General features: G+C 42.6%; 1 protein-coding gene and 1 non-coding gene across 2 annotated transcripts; both read left to right on the forward strand.

Moving 5' to 3' along the window:
* Window positions 1-602: 602 nt before the first annotated feature.
* Window positions 603-16,549, forward strand: kpnb1 (karyopherin (importin) beta 1). The gene is made up of 22 exons (XM_074695868.1): window positions 603-981; window positions 1,895-1,953; window positions 7,618-7,800; window positions 7,883-8,083; window positions 8,577-8,729; window positions 8,809-8,868; window positions 8,969-9,058; window positions 9,203-9,313; window positions 9,408-9,509; window positions 9,614-9,838; window positions 9,927-10,118; window positions 10,251-10,381; window positions 10,646-10,793; window positions 10,890-10,961; window positions 11,467-11,611; window positions 11,704-11,786; window positions 12,525-12,632; window positions 12,712-12,855; window positions 12,945-13,050; window positions 13,464-13,578; window positions 13,834-13,995; window positions 15,152-16,549. Coding segments are annotated over exons 1-22 (2,631 nt in total). The 5' UTR covers window positions 603-941; the 3' UTR covers window positions 15,153-16,549.
* On the forward strand, window positions 13,088-13,228 carry LOC141810251 (small nucleolar RNA SNORA79). The gene has a single exon (XR_012600067.1). It is a non-coding gene; the product is annotated as a small nucleolar RNA SNORA79 (small nucleolar RNA).
* Window positions 16,550-17,639: the final 1,090 nt, after the last annotated feature.

A 17,639-nucleotide genomic window follows, 5' to 3' on the forward strand; every position in this document is an offset into this window, starting at 1 on the left:
TCCAAAAAGCAACTGGATTTGACCAGACTTTTACTGACTCCAGCTGCCTTCTAAATCCGGGATTTGGATTACAATCATGCTGTTATTTGTGAATATAAACATTTTTGGCACCTCAGTCGAAGAATTTCCTCGTGCACGAGCCAGCGTACACGCAAGTAGCTAGGCGCGCGAAAGAGACGCAAACGGGCTCGTGCTGGAGGTTGGTAAGAGAAGTGTACTGATGCGTTTAAGTGTACTCGACGAAGAAGTTAGGTCACTCTTTCAAATCTTGTGGTGGTGTTTTCAGAATCCCATTTGTTGCATTGACAATCAAATTCGTAGTATTTTTATTTTCAAGAAGAAGTTTTTATCTAAAACAGTTAATGGCCAATTACTCAGTTTGCAGTCAAGCTTCTGGCATAGTTCTCGATCTACAGAAATTTAAGTGCTTGATTAAACTGTGCTGATTAAAATTTATTCACATAAGCAGTGGTCTTTAAAGGAGCACATTTACTGTGTGCGAAGACTTCTTTTCTGTGGGGTATTTCTTGTTTTTATGCGTCTTGTCTCTGCGCCAAATGCAGAGTTACAGCATATCAGACACCCCCTGAAGGCAGCACGACGCCCCTGCCGACAGTGCGTGATATCCTTCCGCGGGAGAGAAGCGCGCGGCCCTTTCCCTCCCGACAACACAGGATGCAAACGGGCGGCGGTGAATCTACGCGACGTTACTCTGCGCCACAGCCGTTAACATTTCCCACACCATCCAAGTGAAAAACGCCGAGCCAGCATCGGGGGACTGACGCCTCTTTAAACTCTGATTAAACCCGCCCTGTGGCTGGCACCAACTGAGTTCTGTGGAAGAAATATAATCCGCTGTGAGCGCTGCGCGGCAACCGAAACTATCGAGCTAGCGGCCGAGTGAAGAGAGAAAAGAGAGAGAGAGGCAGCCGGTGGACGGAATGGAGCTCATCACTATCCTCGAAAAAACGGTCTCTCCAGGTAAATAACAGCACCGATTATCTCCCCATGCCGCGTCCGTCCTCCGAGGCAATGCTTTACGATGTAAGCTGCTGAGTTAGCATGGTGGCTGTTAGCTCCGGTGAACCGGTGAAAGTTTGAAGTAGGGAGGAGGGAAATGCCTCGCTAGCAGGGTGCTAATGCTAACATTTCGGCCTCAGTTACCGTAGATAACGCTGGTGACTTAGCACCTTGTCAGGTGGCTTTTTACAGCTTTTTAGGAAAAGAAACCTTCAGTTGCACAGAAATGATATCTAATTATGATGTCATGTTATTAGAATACGGGTGTTGCTCATTCGAGGCTAACCTGACAGCTGCATGTAGCCGGCTAGCAGAGCCGACCCTGCCCATGCCTGATGCAGCTCATGTTAGTTAGCAGTTAGCCTACATCATTCAAACTATCGGCCGCTCCATCACACGCCTGTCAGTGCTAACGTTACTTTAGAGCTACCGATGAAGGAGAAAAGTTCATCACATTGCTGCATTATTTACATCCCACCGCATAAAATCAAGTTATTCATGTTTTAAGATGTTTGGTGATTGCCCGGAAAACTTTATTTCTGTCACCCCAAACGTGTCCCGCTGACCGGCTAATGTTAGCATGCTAACCGCGGATCTCTGGCTTCACGCACGTTGGAGCCTCTGCGTGTTTCTCTGGGCAGACTAACTGCAACATCAGTGAAATTTTACTTCAGTATTTTACTTCTGTCAAGAATAACAATGAATTTCTGCATATGTGGTTATTCAACCTGTCCCACTACCCTGGTTTTGTTTCATATTAGTACCTTCCTCCCTAAGTCGTGTGTTAGCCTTCCGGCTACCATATCTGTCAGCTAATGGGCTAACGTTACATTGAATAACCCCTCTCCCCCTCCTCTCATCGCTCTCTCTGCAGATCGGAATGAACTGGAGGCGGCACAGAAGTTTCTGGAGCAGGCAGCGATAGAGAACCTGGTTAGTATGGCGTTAGTATGGTGCTGTTTTGGTGGGGTCACAGTGCTGGGCGGAGGGTGAGGCGCTAACTGACCTGATGCTACAGTCAGGCTGCAGCATGGATGGAGTTGAGAGGAGCTCAGGACAGCTGGAGCCCGCCCGGCTTCTCCTCTATTGCTCCCCCCCTCCTCCTCCTGCCTCCCTCCCCTTCTCACACACATTCACACACACTCGGGCAGCCTGCTCGCGCCAGCATTTCATGAAAGCAGCTACACCCATCTGATGTGGTGGAGACTGCAGATCATCTGGTTCAATTAACAACGATGTTAATCTTGCATACACTAAAAGGTTGATGTCACCTGAGGTACAACATGGTGTCTCCTATCTCCTTTGCCTTTTATCTTTTTGCAGTTGTGGTATTTGTCCTCAATAATATATAATTCAACTAGGGGTGCACAATAACTATTGGACCAATGAATATCAGGCCAATAACAGGAAATTATTATCTCATTTTGATAGGTTGGATATCATGATGACTAGCCGCGATAACGTTTGTATTTTTGTCAGCACGGTGGTGGCCTGCTCCCACTAAAAGACCTGAATAGCCTGCAGTGAATGCTGCATTCAAGTGCTGTCAAGTATTAAAAAAAGTTTTCTGACTGAGAAAATTGAAGAGTACCCCCTTGTATGACAAAAAGCTCATTGACTCCATCATAATCGTGGTAGTTTAAGACTTGAATTGACATCTACAGTATTTTTCCACGTTACACATAAACAATAGAAATATGTACTAAAAAAGGCTAAAAGAACGACTAGCAAATGTGTGAACACTGAATTTCCGTCACACCATAAATGTGCGTTGTGCACACAGCACAGCATGCTTGCGCTTCAAAACAGAAAACATTGGGTCGACTGTGTGGGACATCTACATTTCTGAAGAAGACAGTTCTTCCAGGCAAGTTCCATGAGGAGTAAAAGGTAGCAGCTTCAAAACTTAATCAGTCACCTGAAACTTAACTGTCTCTTCAACAGAGGTTTGAGAGCATATAAGGACACCCAGGCTGCTAAAGACTACAGACACTAGTAATGTAAAGCCAAGAAGAATTGTTGAGAATACAGTGTCAGGTCAGAACATTGCCACCTTTTAAAGTAGTAAGCCTTTAGCTTATGCCCTCTGTGTGTGTGTGTGTATTTTTTCTAAGGCTTCCAAAAAAAAAGAACAACTGACCCTCATATACTGTAGTAAGAAGATATTCATTTGAATGAAACCATTATCCAAAATCCTTTAAAATAGATGGGAACTTCATTGATCCCTCGGGAAGATTTCCTCTGGAAATTCAGATTCCAGCAGAGAATAGAACCAGCACACAAGTACAAAAAATTACGGGATTAAACTCAAGTTATAAACAACCATTATACTGTACACAGTAGCAGCAATTATAAAAGTTTTTTTGGTTTTGTTCATAGAATTCACGTCATGGTCCTGGGTAAATATATAAGTGTGTGTTTGTGTGTCATCGGTTAACAGTTATCAGCATCTGCCTTAAGAAGCTGAAAGTTATCGGTGACTGTTTAGGAAAAAAGTTGGCGTGCATCCCTAAATTCATCTTGTTATGTAGCACCCACATATAAAAAAAGAAATTATAATTCTGTGACAGAGCTGCAAAAAGAAGTCATTTTATTAAAGGGTGCAGTAAATGCTACCAAAATATGCATTAGCTAATACAGAATGATTAAAAATCACCTTTCCATATGATTACATTTGTGAAAATAGTAAAAGGAAAAATTTCCATTGTTACATGTAGCGTTTATCAATGTTAGCTGTGCTTTCCAAACCCCCTAAATGCGATGTCGTAGTGACTCGATGAAAATAGACGTTTAAGAATGTCACCTTGGGTTTGTTAAATCTTACCAATATTTACAGCTTCTTTTTAATGGCCTGTAATCTTTTTACTGTGGTGTATGTACATTGTTGTATCTTGTAATATTAAGATGCACTCAGGACATCTTTTATTTACAAGAAACATCCAAAGCTGCTTTACTTCCTTGTTTGGACTTATCAGTGTAAATGCTTTAAGTATAAAGTACAGTCAAAACGATAAGGGAGGGGTTAGGTGACTAACTTCTACGGATTGGATTGTTTTAGTTTATAGAATTTGATCACACATAGCAGCACTACAAGATCCTCTTTAAGGGCTTTCAGTAATATGTTTGGCCTTCATTGTTAGAAGCTTTTCTTAAATGTCATGAATGAAGTCATGTTGCTACCTGATGACAACCAAGAAAAACGGCAAAGTGATGAGTCCCAGAGAAGGTCACAGAACTGCAGTGTAGTCACTCCTTGGATCTTAAGAGTAAATGATTCAACAATTTCTTCAGCTCCCCAGTAGTTCAGCTAACAATAGTGCTGGCTGTAATTGTGAGTTTTGCTCTTAGAATCAGTTTTCACTGTTTTTTATTCAAAGGATATCAGCTCTGTCATCAACAAAGGCAAGAAAGAAAGAAAGACTGAAAGCAAGTAGCTTGATGTAACAAATCATTGTTTCTTTATTGCTTTTAGAGAAGCTCATAACTTGATTCTAGCTTAGGATTCCCACAAAAAGCTGTGCTCAACCACAGACGATGGTCAGCAACTAATTGAAAAATACTTTTTGGCAGTTTAGAAAATGTTGGTAAAATTTTATGTAGGCTGTGTCAGCTACAGCTAAGACCGAACTACTCAACCAGAGCGAGGTGTGACCAAGCAGCAACCTCTGGTCTAAGAATAAAAGACATTGCAGAAGTGTTAAAACCTGCTGTTTCACTATTGGTGCTGTACGGGGTTGAATTTTACTCTTTACTCAGTAGTTTTGAGAATATAAAGATCATGAGCTCGCCCAATCAGAGGCACAGCTCAGGTCACGTGACTGATGGGTGCCCTATAGCTGTACTCAAAGCCCCCGTCACTTCCAATATGGCTGTGATAGCGGAGTTGCTTCATCAATCTGTTTCAGAAACATACAGGTGACATCAGAGATTACGTTCATTAATTATAGAGCTTATGGGTGTGACCAGCACATGCATGACCACTGCTAACGTTGGCACAATCCTGCAAACCATGACTCTGATCCTGTGTTAAATAACTTCTGCTCAAAAACTTTTAATGAGTGTTTTCTTACCTGTCGACTAGCAAAATCTAAATTTCATTTTGAATGTCTTGGAAACTCAGCCTGTGACATCAACCTTCCAACACGATGCAGGTCCTTTTCTCAGTAGATTTAATGTGTTAATTTGACCCGGGAGTGAGCAGTTTGGCTGCTGTTATAGTAAATCTAGAGTGTTAAAATTAAGTAATAGACTATGGAGCAATGTACATCAACACAAAGAGTAATGACAGACAGGCTCAAGTCTTTGGGCACAGAAAAAGAAAAACCTAACTTTTGTTTGTCTTGAGTCAAGAAGCACTTTTGGTGAAATAGTTTTGACATGGAATGATGGTGAAATTTTTATTTTCTGCATCTCAGGCATTGAACCACAGTTTGTTGACATTTAGGGGTGTGGGGATAAATCTATTGAACATTAAGCCATGGTCCCTGTGGGAAGCTGTACAGTGAGACATGTCTGTTTTTGAAAGAATTCCCAAAGTGCGTGTGTGTGTGTGTGTGTAAAACAGGAAGGCGGCAGTCTTTCATCGCTGTGTATTCCAGTGTTGTGTGTGAAGTATGTTTTGTATATATGAAAAGCTTTTGGCAGACTGATGGCGATGCAGAGGACGTGTTAAAGCCTGATTTATACTCATGCATTGAATAAACACAGGTTCACCGAGCCCTGCAGAAACGACTCAGACCTATGAGGCCTGTGATTGGCCTGCTTAGGCCTGTCACGATAACAAATTTTGCTACACGATAATTTTCCAAAACATTATTGCCGATAAACAATATTATTGTCAATATTATTTTGATTTTTTTTCATTTTTTCATTGATGTAATTATGATAAATGGGATAATAAAGTCAGTACAACCTATCAAAAGCAAGAAACTTGAATTTCTTAAGCGTATTTAACTGTAATTAAAAGGTCAGGATCTTTTAAATAAAATAAATTAAACAAATATAATTAATTTAACAAACAAGAAAGAGAAAAAAAATACAGTGAAAATAAAATGGACTCTCTTTTAGAAAAAAATACATGTCAATGAAAATAATTAATACTAATCAAAAACAATAAAACATAGACCCTGTCTCTAAAGAAAAACAAAACTCCCCAAAAAAACAACAACAATAAAAACTATAGCCTAAATAAAAGGGAGTTTATACAGTTCCTGAATTGTTTGTAACATGTCCTTTTTCCCAGTCAATCCGTACTGTCTGTCAAACATTTTTTTAACATTTCTGGCTTTCAACCGTATTGAAGGGCTGCATTTCTTTGGTAATGTAGCTGTCTTTGAGCGCCCACCATTTGGCGCTTTTATTTCTATTTACTTTGCAGACCAAAAGCCTCAGTAAGAGCGGATTGTCAAAGAACAAGGCTCTGCTTCACCTCCCCTTCTTCTTCGTCGCCACTATTTTCAAACAAATGCGACATATCAGCTCGTTGGTGTTCATGAGCTCACACTTTGTTCATTCTGATAAAAAACGAAATATTCCCACACTGGGACTGTGGCAGGCGGCTTAAGAACCGTATCTTTCGTGCCATCATTCATATTAGCGTGTGTTTCCTCCTTACCCCTCAGGACGCTCGCTTCAGCTCTCCGTGTGTACGTGCGAGCAGCCCCGTCTTCACCCCAAAAATCGCATTTTTGACAGATGCTCACTCTGCTATAAATCCGCTATGGAACCTTTGCACCCCGATGTTAGGAAAGATATACGTAGTGAGCCATCTTCTCATTCAGCCTCTTTGGTCAAAAGAGAGGAGGAAAACAAACATGCATACACGTGTCAGTTTATCGAGGCTGGCAAACTTACCGAGGACGTTTTTATTTATCGTTTGGTTCATTGATTTATTGATTATCGTGACAGGCCTAGGCCTGCTGGTTGTTATATTTCCTGCATTTCCTCAGTAGTCCTTCGTCCTTCTGACACAGATTCACTTGAATTTGGCCGTAAGGGTCTCCTGCTCAAACAAGGAGAGTGTATATCAGAACTAGAAACTGATGATTTGACTAGCATAGACATTGCACTGCCTTCTAGTGGTAAGGAGGAGTATCGCTGAGCAACATGAACACTCGAATGCCATGCATGTTGTCTCCCTGATCGTGTGAAGGGACCTCCTCTTTTCTTTTTGGTGTCAGTGTTGTGCAGAGTCATGCACAGAGCACTATGGGACTTTTTCCAGTGATGATGCAGCACTCCTTCCTCTGTGTGGATAATTTCAACTTTATTGATCCAAGCAAGAGGCAGACTGCTCTTACCTTTCAGTGGAAGACAGGAAGGTGATGTCTGTGTATGATACATGTCATAAATCTTTGATGTGATCAGTGAAGTCTTGAATGCAGCCAGGAAGTGACACATTTCCTAAAGGTTCTTTCATTTAGCAGTCCTCACTAAAATGTTCTTGATTTCTTTAAGAAAAACTGAGACCTAAATGATCCCGAATGTCAGTTCCCATCTTAGCCTGATTCTAAGTCTCATCATTCACATGTTCTGGTGATGCTCACAGAGAGATTCACTTCTTCTCCTTAACCTTACTTTCCTCTCTTCCCTCCTCAGCCCACATTCCTGGTGGAGTTGTCCAAAGTGTTGGCAAACCCTGGGAACACTCAGGTGGCTCGAGTCGCTGCCGGTCTGCAGGTGAAAAACTCGCTCACCTCCAAAGACCCCGACGTAAAGACACAGTACCAGCAGAGGTGGCTGGCCATCGACACCAATGCTCGCCGCGAGATCAAGAACTACGTAAGACTCTGAATGCATCTCGCAGTTCAGCCACTGAAATGTTTACAACACTGTCTTAACATCTGAAGGCCTCTGTTTCCAGGTTTTACAGACTCTGGGCACAGAGACATACCGGCCCAGCTCAGCGTCACAGTGCGTCGCTGGAATCGCCTGCGCAGAGATCCCCGTTAACCAATGGCCCGAGCTGATTCCACAGCTGGTTGCCAATGTCACAGACCCTTCCAGCACCGAACACATGAAGGAGTCCACACTGGAGGCCATTGGATACATCTGCCAGGACATAGTAAGTGATCACACACACACACACACGTAAAACTTTACGCAGTTAGAAATTTTTCTTTTGGCCTAAGAAGAAAACTTCTCTGCAAATTTGCGAGTGGGTGACATTTTTGGATTAGAACATTAATTTAAACTTGACTGGTGTGTTTGGTCAATGAAGAGAAATCATGCACCACTCTGACAGTGTGATGCACAACAAACCACAACATCTGAGACCAAAACATCGAGCACAGAAGAGAACAGTCAGTCCACAATTTGTTAGTAGTTGTTCATCTTTTTCTTCAGTCTAATCATACACAGCACAGTTTTTGGCAAAGATAAAAGCTTTGGACACAGAATACTCTCCTCATTAAGGAAGAGGTCACACTGACAAAACTGTACCCTGCTTAAGCACGCTTCAGCCCTGAAGTCCAGATCATTTGGACAGTGTGACCACGCCCTAAAACTTCTTGGGGTCCAGGCCTGTGATCTTATTCTAACATGCATTTTTCTTTCAGGACCCTGAGCAGCTGCAGGAGACCGCCAACCAAATCCTGACAGCCATCATCCAGGGAATGAGGAAAGAAGAGCCGAGCAACAACGTGAAGCTGGCCGCGACCAACGCCCTGCTCAACTCTCTGGAGTTCACCAAAGCCAACTTTGATAAGGAGGTACACACACACACACACACACCTTATGTGTGTTTGGTCGTTGTGGAATAGGTTTTAATGAACTATGTGTCCCTTTCAGACGGAGAGACACTTCATCATGCAGGTTGTGTGTGAAGCTACGCAGTGCCCCGACACCAGAGTGAGTGGTTTTAAAGGTTTTATCAAACAGTTAAAGTCACATGTCCTCACATGTCATCTGAATTTTAATGTTTGTGTGTTTTTTGTTTGTGTGTGTTCAGGTGCGAGTGGCCGCCTTACAGAACCTGGTGAAGATCATGTCTCTGTATTACCAGTACATGGAGACTTACATGGGACCAGCTCTGTTCGCTGTAAGAACTGTTAAAATTTCAGAATGTAATTTTGAAACACGCAAGAAAATTATTCTTCTTATACCTAAACACCAAGAAGAAAGAATTTGTTACCAACATCTCATAACTCTATTCCTTCTCCAATCCACTCCTCCTCCTCCTCAGATCACCATCGAGGCGATGAAGAGCGACATCGATGAGGTGGCCTTGCAGGGGATTGAGTTCTGGTCCAACGTCTGTGATGAGGAGATGGATTTGGCCATTGAGGCCTCAGAGGTCCGGGTCACCTGATGCTCTCGCTTTTCTGTCTGATTGAAATCTGTCACTGTGCCTGTTTTTCACTTCCTGTTTATCTCTTGTCCAATCAAAGGCCTCAGAGCAGGGGCGCCCCCCAGAGCACACCAGTAAATTCTATGCTAAAGGAGCCCTGCAGTATCTAGTCCCCATTCTGACCCAGACCCTCACCAAACAGGTACACACCTGGACTTAGATCACGTTTGAGAGCTTGGTCAATCCAAACCCTACAACATCCAGGGTTACATGAAGGCTGAAGAACTTCTGTGTTTTAACCTGCAGGACGAGAATGATGATGATGACGACTGGAATCCATGTAAAGCAGCTGGCGTGTGTCTGATGCTGCTCGCCACCTGCTGTGAGGACGACGTGGTCCCTCACGTTCTACCCTTCATCAAAGAACACATCAAAAACCTCGACTGGCGCTACAGAGACGCCTCTGTCATGGCCTTTGGATCGATCCTGGAGGGGCCTGAACTCAACCAGCTCAAACCACTCGTCATACAGGTCAGGTCATAAAACTGTTTTAGAGAGAAGACTCTGCAGATGAAGAAGAACCAGGCCCTCCTCTGACTCCTTGTCTCCCTTCCTGCAGGCGATGCCGACCCTGATCGAGCTGATGAAGGACCCTAGCGTTGTGGTTAGAGACACCACAGCATGGACAGTTGGGAGGATCTGTGAACTGCTTCCTGAAGCTGCCATCAATGAGGTTTACCTTGCCCCCTTGCTTCAGTGCCTCATTGAGGGTCTGGGAGCCGAGCCCAGGGTGGCCTCCAACGTGTGCTGGGTGAGCATCGAACTTATTCCTTTGGTCTAAACTCCTTACAATGAGCAACAGTAAGGGGGGAGTTTTCCTTTATGATGGGCTTGAATGGAAACAGGAACAGCAGAATTTACTTCTTCTTCGTGTGTGTTTCAGGCCTTCTCCTCTCTGGCTGAAGCCGCATACGAAGCCACAGACGCTGCAGAGGATCAGGAGGAACCAAGCACCTACTGCCTGTCCTCCTCCTTCGAGATCATTGTACAGAAACTCCTCGAGACAACAGATAGGTAAGAAAACTACAAGCTTGACTGCTGTGTGTTTGGTCAATGAAGAGAAATCATGCACCACTCTGAAAGTGTGAAGTACAAAACAACCACAACATCTGAGACCAACAGAAGATTATCTTCATCTTTGATACATTTTCACTTTTAAGCCTCGTTTGGCTGACCAAGATTTCACCTTGTAACCGTGGAGATAAAAAGTTGCACAATGTTTGTGAGCAGTGAAGAACAGGTGGTTTATAAAGCTTGTTTGTGTGTTTTTTAACCCAGGCCCGACGGCCACCAGAACAACCTTCGCTCTGCCGCCTACGAGGCTCTGATGGAGATTGTGAAGAACAGTGCCAAGGACTGTTACCCCGCTGTACAAAAAACCACGCTGGTCATTATGGAGAGGCTGCAGCAGGTCCTGCAGATGGAGGTGAGAGGGAGACTCTTCACTTTGATATTACAGGCAAAAAAACAAATCACATATTTTTTATAATCGGCTTAATGACGCCACTTCCTGTATCCCCAGTCTCACATCCAGAGCACTTCAGACAGAATCCAGTTTAACGACCTGCAGTCACTGCTGTGTGCCACTCTACAGGTGAGTCATTTAAACTTTCTAAATCTGTGTAATATCTGTGCTTTTATTGTGGAAGCTTCCTGTGTGGCTCCATCTCATAGTACAAGTGAACATCACAGAAAATAAGGTCTGACCTTTACATGTTTATATTAGGGCTGTCACAGTTAACATCCTGTGGTAAATTAAAAAGCAGTTTGGTTTTATTGTGAGGTAAATGATACAACGAGGAAATCCACTGACTTATTTTCCCAAATGAGCAATTTCTATAAAGCATTTTCATTTTTAAACTGAGACTTAAAATTGGGATTTAAACATAAATTTAAAGTTGGCTAGTGTCTGTTTTTGGTCTATGAAGAGAAATCATGCACCACTCTGACTATGTGATGCACAAAACAACCACAACATCTGAGACCAACACATTGAGTACAGATCCTGCTAAGCATAATTGTTAAAAAAAAATAAAAGCTTTGGATGGCGTTGCACTTGCAAATCTGCTGTGTGATTAAAAACGACTTGTCTGTTGCAGAACGTCCTGCGTAAGGTGCAGCATCAGGATGCCCTGCAGATTTCTGACGTGGTCATGGCGTCTCTGCTGCGGATGTTCCAGAGCACAGCCGGCTCTGGAGGCGTTCAGGAGGACGCTCTGATGGCTGTGTCCACGCTGGTCGAAGGTACATTCACACACGCTGCTCTCAGGTGATTGGATGAGGTTTTGGGGTGTTTTCAGTGAATGAAGGACGCTGAGTGTTTTTCTCTGTTTCAGTTCTGGGCAGCGACTTCCAGAAGTACATGGAACCCTTCAAACCTTTCCTGGCAATCGGATTGAAAAACTACGCTGAGTATCAGGCAAGTCTACAAGCTGTTCTTAAGAACATGAACCGCTGGTTGGGTTACTTAGGTTAATTCACCTTACTATTTGGGATAAGTTAGACCTAGTAAGTACAATCACTAAACTTAGTCTTTGTAAGGGATGTTTGATTATTTGTGTTATGAGTTCTCTATTTATTTGCTAGTAGTGTTATTGTACCTAAATACCTTGTTTTTTCAATTAAATGGGTGTAATGTTGTGATATCACTAAAAGATGATGTGGGCAGAGTCCCCAGATGAGGCCAATAGGTCAAAGTTTAAAGAAATGAAGTGTCATGGGTAGGGATGGGTACCGAATTAGGTACTTTTAAAGGTACCGACCGAATTCTGGCAAAAGTACCGAGTATCGATTCATGTAAAACCAAAAGGTACCATGTTTAGGTACCTAAATGCATCCTTGTGACTGTGAGGGAGTGGAAGAGAATGTGATTTTCCATGCTGGTCATCAACACAGCATTGCAAGGTTATATATTGCAGAATAGATATGTTAAATTAAAAAAATATATACTTTATAATTAAACAAATTGATATTTTTCATCATATAAACACAGAAAAGTATCGAAAACTGGTACCGTTGAGTACCATATTGTTTTAAATGTGAAAGGTACCCATCCCTAATCATGGGTCTGAGAGGCAGATATGTGATGTCCACAAATGTGAACACTGGGTCTAAAGAGGTAAAAGAAATTATAACAATGAGGCTGATGTGTTTCCAGGTGTGTCTGGCAGCAGTGGGTCTGGTGTGCGACCTGTGCAGAGCTCTGATGACCAACATCTTGCCTTACTGTGACGAGATCATGCAGCTGCTTCTGGAGAACCTTGGGGTGAGCAAGACTTCTGCTATCTGTGCAAATGAGACGCTAACACGTTCAGTTGCTCTAACCCGACTCTGTCTGTGTTCAGAATGAAAACGTCCATCGGTCAGTGAAGCCCCAGATCCTCTCAGCGTTTGGCGACATCGCTCTCGCTATCGGAGGAGAGTTTAAGAAGTATCTGGACATTGTGTTAGACACCCTGCAGCAGGCGTCACAGGCACAAGTTGACAAGGTAAACACTCAAATACACATAAAAAGCAGCTTTATCCACACCTAATCATAAAAAAAAATCAAACCTGACTTGTGTTCTTCTCTTTCTAGACGGACTATGACATGGTAGACTACCTGAATGAGCTGAGAGAGGGCTGTCTGGAGGCATACACCGGGATCATTCAGGGCCTGAAGGGGGACCAAGAGAACGTGCACCGTAAGAGAACACACACACACAGACACTTTGTAACAAGTGACGTCCGTTCCTCTTCCTGATTCGAGTCCTTCAGGAGGATTTTATGACGTCACAGATGATTGTGGGTCTTTTTCACCCAGAAAGTTTCCGCTGCATCCCAGCTTCACAAAACTTCCTGGTTTTGCGAGACCCGACAAAATGAAAGCAAAGAAAAAAAACAAACCTCGACTTTTAAGAGTCAGGCAGAATTCAAGTCTTATTTATTTCTCACCTTCTTTTCTATCTCGTCTCTTACTTTCCTGATCTCAAACCTTCTCTTGTCTACTTCCCCATTCTTCATTTCGTCTTCCTTCCACGTTTCTTCCTGTCCTCATGTCTCACCTGCCTCTCCCTATGACCTTTTTGCTCACCCACCTTTTGTTTTCTTCCTGCAGCCGACGTGATGTTGGTTCAGCCTCGTGTGGAGTTTATTCTCTCATTTATCCATCACATAGCTGAGGACGAGGATCACTCTGATGGAGTCGTGGCCAACGCTGCTGGACTCATCGGGTAAGAAGGAAGATCTGATTTGGCTTTGTGTGTATTTGTGTTTCTTTGGTCTATGAAGAGAAATCATGCACCACTCTGACCGTGTGATGTACAAAACAACCACAACATCTGAGACTAATACAGAAACTGGTGAAAGTGACAGAGAATACAATCAGAATTTATTTTGTTTCTCTTTGAGATTAGGTTGGAAAATGTCAGTTTGAACTTATTGGTTTCTGACCTGAACTAATTGTTTTATATTCCTTGTGTGATCAGTGACCTGTGCACGGCGTTCGGTAAAGACGTGATGAAGCTGGTGGAGGTTCGTCCACTCATCAACGACCTGCTTACAGAGGGTCGGCGCTCCAAAACCACCAAGACAAAGACGCTCGCTACCTGGGCCACTAAGGAGCTCCGCAAGCTTAAGAGTCAGGCTTGGTACGACATTACACACACATCATGATGACAAACATATAAGTACAACACAAATGCTTAGAAAACGCTTGTTTTCTAATGTTTATTTGCTGATTGGGGCTTGCTTTTCTGTCTGTATAATCTCCATGACAACGTGTTTCATTTCGTTTCTCATCATGGGCTACTTCTACTTTGCTCATGGGCACTCCGCCCCTCCTCCCCCCCACTAGGTGTTACTGGTGCAGTGTGAGCTTGAGAGTGAGAGCTCCATCGGATAAATGTCCTCTCTTTTAAAAAGTTAGGGGAGTTTTGACACGAGTTTGTGACAAAAATCCTGAAAAACTGTTTAAAACAGAGAGCGAAGGAGACTCTCTAAATCACATTATCAGGGGCTAAACACTGTCCGAGGAGGAGATGCAGAGCCTCTGTCAGTGCACAGTGCCGTCAGGGCGTGGAGATTTTTCCTCATCAATATTCTTCATTTATGTGCTTAGTCATCTTTTCCCATAAAAGTATCTGTTAATGTGGAGCCTCATGCAGTGAACTGAAGTTACAGATGAGCATTTCCTGCCTGGTATTTCATTTCACGATATGAATTTTTTATAGTCGATGATTCAATTATGTCAACTAATCGTTGCAGCAGTAATCTTTCAGTATAAAATAGAAGCTGAGCTTGACTTCAGACACAAACCATCCCCAGAGGCTTTAGTCAACAGGTGTTTAGCAAAGATTCGTGTGGCATCACTCGTTTCACCACAGATGTGACTGACAGTCCTAAAGGAGCATCAAACTTTTATTCTGTTTCTGTTTCATCAGCTTTTACCTTCATTCACTGACCATTTAAAGTATGTTTTGTGCTTTGATATATCAAAGGAGCCATGGTTGAGTGCTGTGTTTGGTCTATGAAGAGAAATCATGCACCACTCTGACAGCGTGATGCAAAAAACAACCACAACATCTGAGACCAACACAGACACTTTTTGTTGAAATTTTCTTTGCAACCTGATCTGAGGTTGGACTCAAAGTAAAGAAAAAGATAAATTAACCTCAGAATTTTGGCTTTGTTGACATATGATCATTTTAAGAAATTAAAATGATCACATCTCTAGAGGTAAATTTGAAAACAAAAGAAAGCCAAGTTTTTCATTTCTGACCTGTGACTCTTTTCTTCTCTTGTCAGATTGTCGCCGGTGGAAAGCGCGAGAGATTTTTGAGAGTTGGACATCAGTGAACAATGAGGACAAACTGCCCCACTGGAATAAACTCTTCTGTCTTTGTGTCGAGCGTCCGGTCGAAGCAGAAGTGAGACGAAGTGTGAGCTGAGTGAGTGTCTGTGTGTGAGAGAGAGAGAGAGAGAGACGTGTGAGCGAGCGAGAGACCATGACATCACACCACCTTCAGTTCCAGCAGGCAACCCCACCCCCCACCCCCAAAACCATCGACGGCCTGTGGACTGGACTCTGACTCCCCCCTCCTCCCCAAAAATCAAAACAAACAAAAACTGCCACCTCCTCCTCCTCCCACAATCCACCTCTCTCGCTGTAGCCGGGCTCTCCTACGACATCACGATGACGTCACTGACCCGCCACCGCCCCCCCAAGCTGGGGGGAGGGGGGGAGGAGGGAAAACAGATAAAAACATGACGAGAAAATAAAAGACTTTTGTGGAATCAGCGCTTCAAAGGGAGCGGACTCTGTGGAAACCTTAGATTTTTGTTGCTCTTATTTTTCTTTTTCTTCCTGCGAGCACTCAAACTGCAGTGCAGAGCTGACGGACACCTCCACCTGCTCAGCCTCCGCTGCTTAATGCTCTTATACAAACAACAACAGCACTAAATTCCTTCAAAATAAAAGTCAAAAGCCGACGAGGAATCCTCCAAGGAGCGAGTGCCAAATGGAAATAGTTTAGTGGAAATAAAGCGCGTGGTTTGAGCTGCTGGTGAAGCGTTTCAGTTTTTATTTCCCGCTGCACTTGTTTTGGGAACGGGTCACTCACCATTTTGCTTGTTTAAAAAAAAAAATTCAGAGAATTGAAGACGTTTGTATGAGGTTATATTTTTCCATTGCTATGATGAAAATAAAGTAAAAAATAATAAAATGATATGAAACATTCCCCAAGCAGTTCTGGTGATTTGGCTCTTCTTGTCTGTCGGACTGAAACCCTATGGACTCTTTCGATTGGAAGCTGAACTTTGGCCGCCGTTCACTGACGGTTTGTTTACGCTACAAAGAACCTAATTTTTTTTTTCTTCTTTTTTACTCACTTCCTGGCTGTTTTGGTCGCAGCAGCTCAGCTCCTTGCTGACGGGGAGTTCTGTCTGGACGCCGAGTTTGTAGTTCGGGTGAAAATCACAGAAAGCTGTGAGCACGCTCAGTACCGTCTGTCGCCTTCACCTCCCGGGTTGGATCACTTCACCTCTACTCAACAAAAAGTCTCATCAGGAAAACAAAACTCAAACGATTATCTCTTTAAATGAAGTGTTTACCACCTCTGAGGGCTTTTATTTTGTGGAGGTGCGGCAGCCGTAGGGAGGACATACTTCCTGTGTTGAACATGATGAAACTGGCTTCTTGATTATTCTGAATTGTGAATCATTTAAAGCCAATCTGCTTTTTATTTCATATTCAACTTTAGTGAACTAATAAAGTCTATATTGTACTGAATCTTCTGCTGCTGCTTCTTCTCACAGAACAAATATACTCACACGAAGTAGGAGTGTAGAACACATCAGCCAGAACACAAACACGGCTGACAGGTGGACACACCTTCCCTCTGGGGCTGATGGTTAGATAGAGAGAGGAGAGCATTCACAACAGATCCTAATCATGCTCTGACACAAACACAAACATCTTGTACTTAAAAGAAAATGAGGAAATATACCTCTGTGTGGTTCTATATTTCATTTTTTTTTTCATTGTTGTTCTTGTTAAGCTGAAAGAGTAAGACTTGTGTCACAGAGGCTGTAAAGACATAAAGAGTGACATAACAGCTAATTTAACAACAGTTCTTTCACTTTTGCAGTGGGCTGCTCTTTCTGTATATGTCTATTTGACCTACACCGCAGCCAGTCACCAGGGGGAGCTCTCAAAGATATGGCTCCACTTGGATAGCTTTTTAATCACCTGGCTTTATCCAGTCTTTGCTCTAGATCAGTATTTTGTCACGTATCAGTATGGGTTAACTGTTTTGTCTACAAATGCACTCAAACTTACGCCAGTGTATGTGTGTTTTTCCCCAATATTAAAATGTCAATTAAATGAAAAATGGAATGGTAACAGAAGAACCTTAGGTTTAGTTTCTCTATTTCAATAAATATTGTAGTCCATTTTTCTTTTTGTAAACAATAATACGTAAAATAAATAACTTATGACAAAAACTAAATAATGATATAAGAAATGACAAAAAAAAAGATGCAAAAAAAACGAACATTACAAAACACGTTTTCTATAAATAAAACTATTTTAATTTAAGAATATTAAAATAATTACTGTTCAGTTTAAGAGCACCATCAGGGATATAGTAACTTGGATTAACAGTGATTCTTGTGCTTGTTATAAATGTTAAACACTTTTCATTAAAGCTTCGTGTGTGTGTGTGTGTGTGTGTGTGTGTGTGTGTGTGTGTGTGTGTGTGTGTGTGTGTGTGTGTGTGTGTGTGTGTGTGTGTGT

The sequence above is a fragment of the Halichoeres trimaculatus genome, unplaced genomic scaffold, assembly GCF_033239565.1.
Source record: "Halichoeres trimaculatus isolate MK-OKI-2021-1 unplaced genomic scaffold, fHalTri1.1 fHalTri1_scaffold_20, whole genome shotgun sequence".
Classification (NCBI taxonomy): domain Eukaryota; kingdom Metazoa; phylum Chordata; class Actinopteri; order Labriformes; family Labridae; genus Halichoeres; species Halichoeres trimaculatus.